Source organism: Rhinoderma darwinii, chromosome 2 (genome assembly GCF_050947455.1).
Source record: "Rhinoderma darwinii isolate aRhiDar2 chromosome 2, aRhiDar2.hap1, whole genome shotgun sequence".
NCBI lineage: Eukaryota > Metazoa > Chordata > Amphibia > Anura > Rhinodermatidae > Rhinoderma > Rhinoderma darwinii.
This window is the reverse complement of record NC_134688.1, coordinates 397,696,097-397,708,348: the sequence shown is the minus strand read 5'-3', so window position 1 is coordinate 397,708,348 and position 12,252 is coordinate 397,696,097. Positions and strand designations below refer to the sequence as shown.

General features: G+C 39.2%; 1 protein-coding gene across 3 annotated transcripts in view; it reads left to right on the top strand.

The window, feature by feature from the left end:
- Window positions 1-12,252, top strand: part of PHKA2 (phosphorylase kinase regulatory subunit alpha 2) — a 93,554-nt gene that overhangs the window by 66,550 nt on the left and 14,752 nt on the right. For all 3 annotated transcript variants that reach the window (XM_075854024.1, XM_075854023.1, XM_075854025.1), the window contains exons 19-25: window positions 1,898-2,073; window positions 2,653-2,829; window positions 4,659-4,747; window positions 7,882-8,015; window positions 10,338-10,494; window positions 10,588-10,667; window positions 11,697-11,775. In XM_075854024.1, the coding sequence (XP_075710139.1) occupies window positions 1,898-2,073; window positions 2,653-2,829; window positions 4,659-4,747; window positions 7,882-8,015; window positions 10,338-10,494; window positions 10,588-10,667; window positions 11,697-11,775 (892 nt within the window). The remainder of the gene's footprint in view (window positions 1-1,897; window positions 2,074-2,652; window positions 2,830-4,658; window positions 4,748-7,881; window positions 8,016-10,337; window positions 10,495-10,587; window positions 10,668-11,696; window positions 11,776-12,252) is intronic.

The following is a 12,252-nucleotide window of genomic DNA, read 5'->3' as shown; positions in this document are numbered from 1 at the left end:
GAACTTACACTAAGGCCTCATGCACACAGCCGTAAAAACTCCCGTTATTACGGGTCGTAATTACGACCCGCAATAACGGGCTCATAGACTTCTATTGGCCACGGGTACCTTCCCGTTTTCTTATGGGAAGGTGCCCGTGCCGTTGAAAAAGATAGAACATGTCCTATTTTAGGCCGTAATAACGGCACGGGCAGCCCATAGAAGTCTATGGAGCTCCCGTAATGACGGGTGGCTACATGTGTGCACCCATCATTATGGCAGCGTTGCTAGGCGACGTCAGTAAATAGTCACTGTCCAGGGTGCTGAAAGAGTTAACTGATCGGCAGTAACTCTTTCAGCACCCTGGACAGTGAATTCCGATCAGAATATAGAGCAACCTGTAAAAAAATAAAATAAAAGACGTTCATACTTACCGAGAACTTCCTGCTTCCTACAGTCCTGTCTCCCGGCCGTTGCCTTGGTGACGCGTCCCTCTCGACATCCGGCCCGACATCCCTGGATGACGTTACAGCCCATGTGACCGCTGCAGCCAATCACAGGTCAATCACAGGCCACATGGACTGCCGCGTCATCCAGGGAGGTCGGGCTGGATGTGAAGAGAGGGACGCGTCACCAAGGCAACGGCCGGGTAAGTATGAATTTCTTTAACTTTTATTACAGAAAGGGCTGTCCCTTCTCTCTATCCTGCACTGATAGAGAGAAGGGGCTGCCGATTAGTGCAGTGCTATTTTGCAGCCAAAAACGTGCCCGTAAATATGGGTGGAATACGGGTGACACTGGACCCATATTTACGGGCACGGGTCCGTAAATACTGGTGCAAAACGGGTCGAATACGTGTGACACCGGACCCGTATTTACGCCAGTATTTACGGGTTGGGAAAAATATGGTCGTGTGCATGAGGCCTAAGGGTGGCAGATTTTGTTGCAAAAACTCCTGTGACTGGAAATCCGTTCTATTCATCTGAATGGAAATTGCAGAAATCCATGCACCTGCTGCAGAAACAATCCCATTGAATGGAATGGAATTGATTTTTAGTTGCAGATATTTCTGCAACAAAATCTGCAGGGTGTGAGTGCGCCCTAAAAGTCAATTTTGTCACTTGGGAGTTATTTCCTTAATTTTTTAATCGGTTGGACAACCCATGCGTTGCCAGATATAAGGAAAGGCTGCAGTGGTACAGTGGTGAACTAAATGTAATATCCTTTAAATTGCTTTGAACATTTATTGGATGGGGTTTCCCATTATATGAATTTTAAATGATCTGAAATCACAAATAAGAATTGGATCTGATCACCGCTGCATAGCCATACCTAATTTTATCACAGACGCAGGAAGAATACTGCATATAGTATACTTGGTGCTCAGTGAATACAATAAGGCCTCAACATACATAATTGTTGATGAAATATACTATTCATAAACTATTTACTGTTTTTGGCGATCTTCTTAAAATCAAATGCATTTTGAGATGGAACAAACATTTTGGGTCACAATCACTATGGCAAATGCGACAGAATTCTGGCACAAATTTCGGTAAAAAAATGCCTTACATGTTGTGTGCCAGAATTGTTATGCATTTTAGACCGCTTTGGAGCCTTACAAAGACTTCAAAACTGTCTACAAAAGGGCTCGTGGATAAGTGGAGTCCTAAAATACGCCAAATTTATTAATGGCGTGCGCCACCGTTTTGGTACAAATTATAGTCTAAAGTAAGCCAAACAAGAGTCAGCATAAGATAGAGAAAAGTATCTAACATTTTTATCAAGATACAACGTTCTCCAGTGAGATAAATTTGGCGCACCTTCTGCCTGTTTATGCTGTTTTTATGTAAGACACTATTAATACATCTGCTCTACTATTCCTGCGATGTAATCCATTACTGTGTTTCCTTTTCAGAGTAAAACAGGGCAGACTCTCTGATTTCCTTACTACATCATTTTTCACTCACCTAAGTTTCCTGGATTCTGACAGTGATGAAAAGCTTTTCGATGAAAGTAATGAAGGCTATTATAGTCCAGACAATGACTATGAGCATGAACTAGAAGGATTTCAAGTGGATCACAGTGAAAATGGTAAGAAGCCGGGCATGCTGGGAGATTTGAGCTCAACGACCAGCGTTATTGTGAATGCAGCTGTGATTGAGAATGTTCTATAAAACGTGTTGGAACTGATTGGTACAATAGAATTAAAGCAATGTACTAATTGCAAAGTTGATAACTTTATTATGCAAGTAGATGTATATGAAAGTGTAAAATAGTGTTTGAGTGAACATACACTATAGATGTGCCCTTCCTTACCTTTCCACTTAATTTCAACATATCCTGAGATATGTGGCACGAGATGAGCAGCTTTGAAACAAAATATGATTTCGTGATACTCTGTCACGAGATGTCTATGCTCTGTGTGGCCACCCAGTGGTTGTGATGTGCATTGTGGCCTGTCAAGGGTTTTGCTAGCATGTAGCGATATTGTATTGGATATTTGTTATGAGAAATTGCAGTCCTTAACCAAATTTAAGCAAAGGAAGGGGAGACACATCTGTATAAAGATTTTCGATTTAACTATAACTGGGTATTACAATGGTGGTTCAATGATACAGGGACCTACATATCACCACATAAGAGAGATGTTATTGTTTGCTTCCTTTTCAGATGAAGCGCTGGATGAACTTGATCAGTACGTAAACCACTTGCAGAAAAGTGTGGCCTCTACAACACACTTACCTCCCACCAGTACTACCTCATCGCAGTACCATACATTTAGCGCTCTCCATTCCACCCGTGATATACTCTCCATGATGGCCAAGTCAAAGGGCCTCGAAGTATCCAGTAAGTAGACTTGATTGTGATCAATAAAATGATTTCCTGTTGTAGTTACGCCAAAATAGTTCTTAGAGATATGCCATAACATCCAGCGGCCATTTATTCATTAATTTTGCTCCATCTTGGGTGTATCACAATAAAAAATTTACTATTTTTTTTATGAAAATCTCCATCAGGGAAACATGTTCTCCCCTGCCACCTACCTCTTTGCAGCTCCCTCACTACATTGAAAAAGAAAATTCACTAATACTCCCAACTCTACCCCTTGGGATCAATGACCACGTTTCCTTGCAAAATGGAGGTGGCAAAAGTGCTAGTGGCATGTAGAGAATACACGATACCAGGTGTATAGAAGAGGATGGAGAATCAGCTTGATCAGCTTTGGTGGCCAGGCCTGTGGCTAAGCAGATGATTCAATAGCTCATACTTGACACTTGCAGAATTTGTCATTTAGGGATTACTTAAGTGTAAGGCCACACTAAGTGGTTGCGCCGACATGCTGTGCAGTTTTCAAAATGGATTGTTAATGGCTGTCCGATTCTGCGGTTTACCGGACAGCCATCAATAATCATTTTGAAAACCTTGCCGAACAGCGTTTCGGCCACATTTCAGCCAAGTCTTGACCGCTCTGCGGACATGGAGGGCTTAAGGGGTTGTCCAGAATCAGAAAAAAAATTCTGAAACGAAACATCCGCGTGTGAACATACCCTTGTTTTTTTTATTCTACCAACTGCTAGCATCCCTGTATGAAAAAGCTCTCCAAGTTTAACATTAGCTATATCCTATGTCAATGTAAAGTGATGTTTTAAATATTTTGCTTTCACTTATGGTTTATTTCATTTTTACTTTGTGTTGTTAACTGTTAACAAGCAGGATAACAGATACTGATGGATCTTATTATGACTTTACTTATATTCTAATTATTGCTTGTATACCGTGATATTCCCAGCAGCTCAGCCATAGACATCAGATATTTTTTTGGTGGATCCCACAGCTTTCAATGTGAATCGACAACATGTCATTTTCTAAATTCCAATGTTTAGTCTTCGAGATCCAGGTGACATACTACAGCAATATCTGCTTCTACCTAGATTGAATAATGTCTATTAAGTGTCTATCAGATATAATTTCATGTTACACTCTGGATGTGTGAAGGGAACCAGGCGATTTGGAGCTTTTTATCAAAAATCTTTATAAGAAATCTGGACCTATTGATTAAATAAAGTTTAGATTTTAGGTACTTTCCTGTCCATGCCCACCATGTTTGACTGGAGCAGCAGACACATGCGCACTACAGCTCCATTCCGCCACGTCCCATCATCAATCGGTGCTCGATCAGGAAATCTACGTCGGAGGTAGGCAGGGATCCAAGGAAAATAGTCAAGGGTCCGGCACACGATAGAATATTAAAATGCAATGCTGTCTATTGGTATCGAAAGTTCGAAACGCATAAGCGTTCTCTGTCCGGGATTTTAAACACTTGTTTTATTATATTTTGATACCAATAAACAGCATTGCATTTTTATATTCTATCGTGTGCCGGAGCTTCACTGTTTTCCATTTATAGCCATGCCTGTTATGCACGTATTAAATAGTGAACAGACTCCTCAACAGCAGCTCGTTCACCGATTTATTTTTTTCTATACTGATTAAAGTAAAAGCAAATAAAGTGCCGCAAAGGTATAATATAAGATATATAACAAAGATGCTACATTTTACATTTGCTAACTGGAGTGTCAATGTTAATCCAATATGTATTTCGGATGACCATAGAACATGATGGCATAAAAGTGATTTTTGTAGGGACTGATATGTGCAATTGTATGTCATTTCAGATTCATCTCTGTTTTTACCTGCTAAAAATGTAAGCGGTCATCGAAAGTCTTTAAATCTGTTAGAAGTTCCTCAACCTCATAAACCTCAGGTAGGACTGGTTTCCTGATACATTCTTCTGATATAATAGACATGAATTTCATTTTGCAGTCAGAACTATAATCCTGTCTGTTTTACCATGTGACATCATTTTATAGCAAGTACTGATTTTGACCATTTAACAAAAAAGTTTAAGGTAATGCTGTCACTCATTAATTTGCTTTATGTGTCAAATTAAAACACACTGTAGGTGATCATTGCAAAAGTCCAATAGACCGCTGTCAGTATACAGGGAGGAGAAAGAATCAGTGCTGTGTTATGTCGGAATAGCTCTATCATTCTCTCTGCCTGAAAACACACGGGCTATGTGCACAGGGGAAATGCATTCTTTTTCAATGGCTATCCTCAGAATTACACGTTTCACTATATAGTTATTTTTTATATTTACTGTAGTTCTGTATGACCCCTTTAAGATTAGCTTTCAGCCGCACATATAGTAATACAGATGTAGCCATCTTTATCTTGACTCTTAACACATTAAATACACATTGGCAAGAAACTTTAACTTGACTTTTTCAATGAGTTTTCAATGGCTTTTGTTGTGTGATATTACGCTGCAGCAAGTTATCAGAGTCAAGATAAACTTGGCTACATTTGTATGCGAAAGGAAAATCAAATAGGTTCCAATGACTATACTATTGTTAAAAGTGAAGGTTCCCCTTTGAACATCTTCTGAGACCTGATATCTTTGAAACAAATCCGAATATTTCATTGGTAGTTGTCCAACAATTGGTCCCACCACCATCAATTGAAGTAACAAAAGGGCCATTCCTCATAGCTGCGAGACTTCTGGCTTATGTTTAAAGGGAACCTGCAACATTGAAAATGCAGTCAAATCTATGGGTAGCATGTTTTAGAGCAAGAGGAGCTGAGCAGATTGATATATAGTTTGTATAGTTTTGTAGTGACCGATTCAGTATAACCTGTAATTTAAAACTCTTCTCATTCTAGGCGCAGGAGTTCAATAAATGATTAGGACCGCCCACTGGACTCCTAAGCCCAGAATGAGCACAAGTTTAAATGAATAAATGACAAGTTATACTGAATCTTTTCTGAAAAAATTACATATACAGTATATCAATCTGCTCAGCTTTTCCTTCTCTATACCATGTTGCCTGCAGATTGAACTGCCTTTTTAATGTGACCGGTTCCCTTTAAGGGTCTCCAATTAAACTCAATGAGAGTGCATGCATGTTGCATTTCTCAATAACACGTCACAAGATATTTAAAAATAACCCAATACTATAAAGTGAATAACGAGGACGTCATTCCACTTTTAAAATACAACTATTGGGTAACACAATAATAAATCTGAAAACCTGGTGGCTCAGGATAAGATCTGTACTTAAGAAGTTTATGTCACTCATGGACTCTTAAAATGCCTAATTATGCAACGATAAATCTGCTTTAAAGGGGTTGTCTCCTTTGGACAATCCCTACGGAATTCTCCCTTGAAAATAAGCAGATCAAAAGGTGTCCCCCTACTCAGACCCCCAGCCATCAGCTGTAATCTGTGGTGAAATGTGGCAGTAAGTGTTCAATTTCCTTGCAGCGCCTCCAATGGGTAAATGAAGCATTACACAGTGCCCATTTATATCAAAGAGTTGTCTGTCTAATGCAGGACAGATCAGGTCCTTGAGAGCCAGAGACACTCCTTGTAACCTCTCGTCACTCTGACCAAGAGATTACGATCCTGAACAGGGGCCCTCCGCTCTACTCAGAATTCTCTAATAGGGTATATGAAAATGGGTTTTCTATACGGGACAATCTCATTAACTTAATTAGTTCATGAGAAACTACCAACTAATGATACCATAGAACAAAATAGAAAACAAGGCCAAGAGTGTGAGGGAGATTGTCTATCACAGATTGTTTCATTCTAATAGCTGGAATGGAACTTTGGATACAAGCTGTAAAATTAAAGGGGTTCTCTGTTTTGGACAATCCCATTTTATTACGGACAATAAGCTGATCACAGGATGTCCTGTGAATGGGACCCCCAATTAATCAACTGTAAAGGTGCGGGATTAAGGGGTAATGCTTAAATTTTTCTGCAGCATTACCATTGGGAAACTCCTCTGTACGGCATCCTGGAAGCTGATGGCACTTTAAATTAAATAATAATAATTCAGAAATGAAGCATTATGCAGGTTACAATTAAATTAATGGACTGTGTTATGCACAAAATCAAAAGTGGTATAAGGAAGAGAAAAGTGTCTAACAAGTCATGCAAGATGCGCCAAAATGATCATACTGGGTGCACCACTGTGATAAATTTGCCTAATTTTGTTCCTCCCAGATCTAAGTTTACAATGTCTAGCTATTAGACGGTATTAGTAAATGTGGGCCAATATTTTGTATCACACCCGGTATAATTGAAATGTAAGCAAATTCTGGCTGAAATTTCTTGTGGCGGCAATTAGATCAAAGATCAAAGAACCAGATTCAACCTTGAAGACTAGTGGACATTATTTGAATTAGTCGATTGCATGAAAAATGTTTCCTTTTTCTTATATTGGTCTACTGCTGTAAAAACATATAACGTTAGAATGTCCCCCCCCCCCCCCCCAAAATCTTTTCTGAACAATTGTAGAACATTCTATATAAAAATAGTAAAATAAAATGTTAACAAATAAGACAATAACAATTAAATAAGGGAGGAAAAAAAGACCTTGTCACCCAATCCATAACTCGAGTCCGAACTTAACTAAATGAAACAATACATCTCAAATGTCAAAATTACCATTAAAGAATGTGGAACCAATTGCGGGGCTCGTATATGATTTCTTTGTATGGATTAAATTAAAGGTGTAAACCTTGGACTGTTTTTAATATTTTTGAGAATTTTGTTATTTGTAGAACATCTAGACATAAAACCTATCTTTTATAAAGTATATACTGTCTAACCTGTGTCTGGTCATGATAGCCAAAAATACCCCAATTATGGGGTATGCAAATCATGATGTCTTCTAATTCTCCACCACTTACAGTGATTCACTTTGATATAATTATAGTGTTTTATGCATTTCCTGAATGTCATCTAGTATAGTCTTCAATGCAGTACGCAATAACATTTTGTGGAAGTGCGTCAGTGACTTCCGTCTCACTGTTGGATACTTTTCACAGACAAGAGAGACTGAATTAAATTTGCCTAAAGACTCGCATGGTAATGTGGACTGCGAAAAACTAGTGGAGCAGCTTAAAGAATGTCCAACTCTTCAGGATCAGGCAGACATACTCTACGTATTGTGCGTCATAAAGTAAGTCTACTTTTCTATTTTTATGTCTATAGTCCTGGAGGGACTGACCTGGGAGATTGATCTAGAATTTTTCAGAGGACCAATTATTAAGCATTTAAAGGATTGTCACATGCGGTTTGTGCAAACCCACAGATACCCACTATGGGCAAGTCACACCGTTCTGAATTTCTTTGGTTGAAGGACGACTCCTGTAATTACCCGAGGCAGTGTTTTCCATGACTGTGCTATTAATCTCCACTACCCAGCCTGGATCTGTGCCATGTAGATTGCCATCGAGACAATACTTGCTGAAAACACTGCTAGAATTTTAGGAGTAATAACCACCAGAATGACGTATTATTACTGATATTATTATTCCTGTCATAGGAGTCATTTCATTCATCTTCATAATTAAAAAAAAAAAAAAAAAAAGATATATCTAGCTTTCAAAATTGTGGGGTGTTTTTGTTGTTTTTTTTACATCTAAAATAAGGACCAATTACGGTAAATATGATTTCTTTCTCCTTTTGGTCCTTAAAGAGGCTCTGTCACCAAATTTTGCAACCCCTATCTGCTATTGCAGCAGATAGGCGCTGCAATGTAGATTACAGTAACGTTTTTATTTTTAAAAAACGAGCATTTTTGGCCAAGTTGTGACCATTTTTGTATTTATGCAAATGAGGCTTGCAAAAGTACAAGTGGGCGTGTTTAAAGTAAAAATCCAACTGGGCGTGTATTATGTGTGTTACATCGGGGCGTGTTTACTACTTTTACTAGCTGGGCGTTCTGACGAGAAGTATCATCCACTTCTCTTCAGAACGCCCAGCTTCTGGCAGTGCAGACACACAGCGTGTTCTCGAGAGATCACGCTGTGACGTCACTCACTTCCTGCCCCAGGTCCTGCATCGTGTCGGCCACATCGGCACCAGAGGCTACAGTTGATTCTGCAGCAGCATCGGCGTTTGCAGGTAAGTAGCTACATCGACTTACCTGCAAATGCCGATGCTGCTGCAGAATCAACTGTAGCCTCTGGTGCCGATGTGTCCTCGCTCGTCCGACACGATGCAGGACCTGTGAGTGACGTCACAGCGTGATCTCTCGAGAACACGGCTGTGTCTGCACTGTCAGAAGCTGGGCGTTCTGAAGAGAAGTGGATGATACTTCTCGTCAGAACGCCCAGCTAGTAAAAGTAGTAAAAACGCCCCGATGTACGCACATAATACACGCCCACTTGGACTTTTACTTTAAACACGCCCACTTGGACTTTTGCAAGCCTCATTTACATAAATACAAAAATGGTCATAACTTGGCCAAAAATGCTCGTTTTTTAAAAATAAAGACGTTACTGTAATCTACATTGCAGCGCCTATCTGCTGCAATAGCAGATAGGGGTTGCAAAATCTGGTGACAGAGCCTCTTTAACTGATGCAATTTACTGGTTTCTTGGACAGCAATAAATACAAGTGATTTCGTTTTTTTATGAAGATGAGGATCTTCAAAAATCCTATAGGACAGGGCCGGTCAAAATTCCAGGATCCAGATAACCAATGCACCTAGAAATGTGCTGCTGACACCTAACTTTTTGGGTATTTTTCTATTGACATCTATTTAAGTCATTTGTCCACCCCTGTTGTAGGACATGCTGAGATTTTTTCAATGCATTGGGAGTAAAAAGATTTGAAAAACGCAATTCAGGCAAGAAGATCCCATCATTAGCTCAACTTTCATGGTTAGGTCATGGCAAGAATTGCAAGGTTTACGCACAAGTTATTCTTGCACACTGCAGTTCATCTGTCACAAGATTAGTAGAGAGGCCACCAAAAATCACAATCTTCTTAGGTCTTTTGTCCGCTTCTGGGCAGCCATATGCAGGCAGAAGTCTCATAACAACACAAGCTGCGCATATAGACCTGCTCCTGCCTAATTCTATAAATAAGGGAAGGACTGGTTCATCGCACAGAGATTTTGTAATATGTTGGGGTAATCTCTGTATGCAATAACAATCACTTTCAGTTGTCCTATGAAAAATCATTGAAAGGTGGGGTCCAACATTTGGAACATGAACCATTACCGAGAACAAGGGGCCTTAAGTCCCATTCACAGAAATCATAAGGTCCATTCCTTCTTGGTAAAGAGTCCAAGAGGCTGGACCATCACCTATCATACTTTTATGACTCTGTCATAGAACTGTATGTCCCCATACACTTGCCTATTCCTCAGATCATGCCATGTGTGCTCTATTATGTAATCACTGCTTATATTTATGATGGTTTTCCAAGTACATTTATGAGTATTAATATATCCGTTTCCCAATAAAAATTTGCAACATTTATTTGTGGATAGAGGTCTAGATTGGGACACTAATCTCAATGGCCAGTGTGGAGTAACGGTACACTGTCTGCTGAGTGAACTGTATGGCAAAGCAGGCCACAATCGAGAGTGGGGACTGATCCGATACATCTCTGGATTACTGAGAAAGAGAGTGGAAGTATTGGCGGAGGTTTGTTACATAATCATTTTCACAACCGCATTTACGGTGTTCTCCAGGCAGAGACAAGGATGTGATGCAGTTCTTATAACTTTGTTTCACTAGGCTTGCACTGATATCCTTTCACACCAGAAGCAGCTGACCGTTGGTCTGCCCCCCGAACCCCGAGAGAAAACAATTACAGCGTAAGTTTAAATCAATGGTAACGCCATATTGTCATAACCATAGTTCTGGAATGCAGCAAGAAGGAGAGGAATCCTCATAGGGGCACATGTCTGGTAGACAAGAACCCTTATGACTGGGGCAATTACTGTTTGTCTTATAAATGTGTTATATATGGTGGTATCATGCATGTGCAACATAGATATTTTATATTAGATATAGAAAAGTGTTATTTTTATGTTTTTATAAAAACGATGCCAGATGGGACATGGCGAGGGTGAAGAAAGCCCCTGTGCAATGTACGGTTGTCCTGTACATTGCACAGACAGTGAGGCGGGCACGTACAAACATGAGCTTCAATTCAATGTTTACATGCAGCGCTGCTCCGTTCATGGGAAAAGAGTATTTTATTGAAAACATAAAATTAAAAAGCCTTTTAAGTCATGAATTCTTCAAAATCGTGTTTTTTTTGTTTTGTTCTATTTTCATAAAAATGTGTTTCAGTGAGTTTGGTGCAACTTTCTAAATACTTTTTATTTAAAAATATTTTTACTTTTTGAGATACAGCTGCTTTGTATCCTGTATACAGAGCAGCTGTATCTAAAAAAGTAAAAATTATAAGTTTTAATGAAAAGTATTTAGAAAGTTGCACCAAACACACTTATAGACATTTTTCTTAAAAAAAAAATTCAAACGTGTACTTAGCCTTTAAGGGCTAAATAGAAAGAACAAATATCCTGGAAACCCCCTCTAAGGCAAATGGGAAATTTTCAGTTGATTTTCACTGTTCTTAGTGTCTTATTATTTGGCTTTGCCCTTCTTATTTAATTTAAAGTAATTTGAGGATTACCTAATATTACAATCACCTAATGTGATAATGGCACCCGTTGTCTGCATTTAGAGAATGACACTACCAGGCCTTTTGAGGAAGTGTTATTTATCCAATTCTGTAATGAAATCTTAAAAGTGGCTCTAAACTTGAAATCTAAGTAATTCATGGAAAGAGAATAGTTAAATACATGCTATTAAGTTTTTTGTTTTTTTTACCATAGACCTTTGCCTCCAGAAGAATTGGCTGATCTGATCTATGAAGCAAGTGGACAAGATATTAGCATTGCTGTGCTGACACAGGTAAGACTTCATTTGAGAACTGCTGCACAGACAGTACTGAAAATCAATGCCAAACTGGATACATTTGCATTTACATTTGCGTAAATATTTAATGTGTAACCAAATGTTCGATCAACTTTTTATTTTCTAGCAGTATGTGTAATATAAATATATTTTGTAATATACTTTATTAAGGAATTTGGGCTCCTTTTTGGGTTATATGTGTTTTAAATGGCCACTCTGACACTTTTCTACTACATTTTATTTCTTGTATTTTTCCTATTGCTAGCTCTGCTGCCTGTGTGTACGGGTGGGCGACTGGCCCATCCTGACGTCAGATGTGCATGCCTCCATCGTGATGTCAGGAAGGTCTATCTGCCTCTATGTACTATATAGTTCTCTATAGAGTAGCAGGCAGCAGCAGAGCTCAGGGAAGAGAATGTGATGGGCGCTGCTGCTGTCCGGTCCCTAGTATGTGAAAGGCGCTTCACTAGAAGA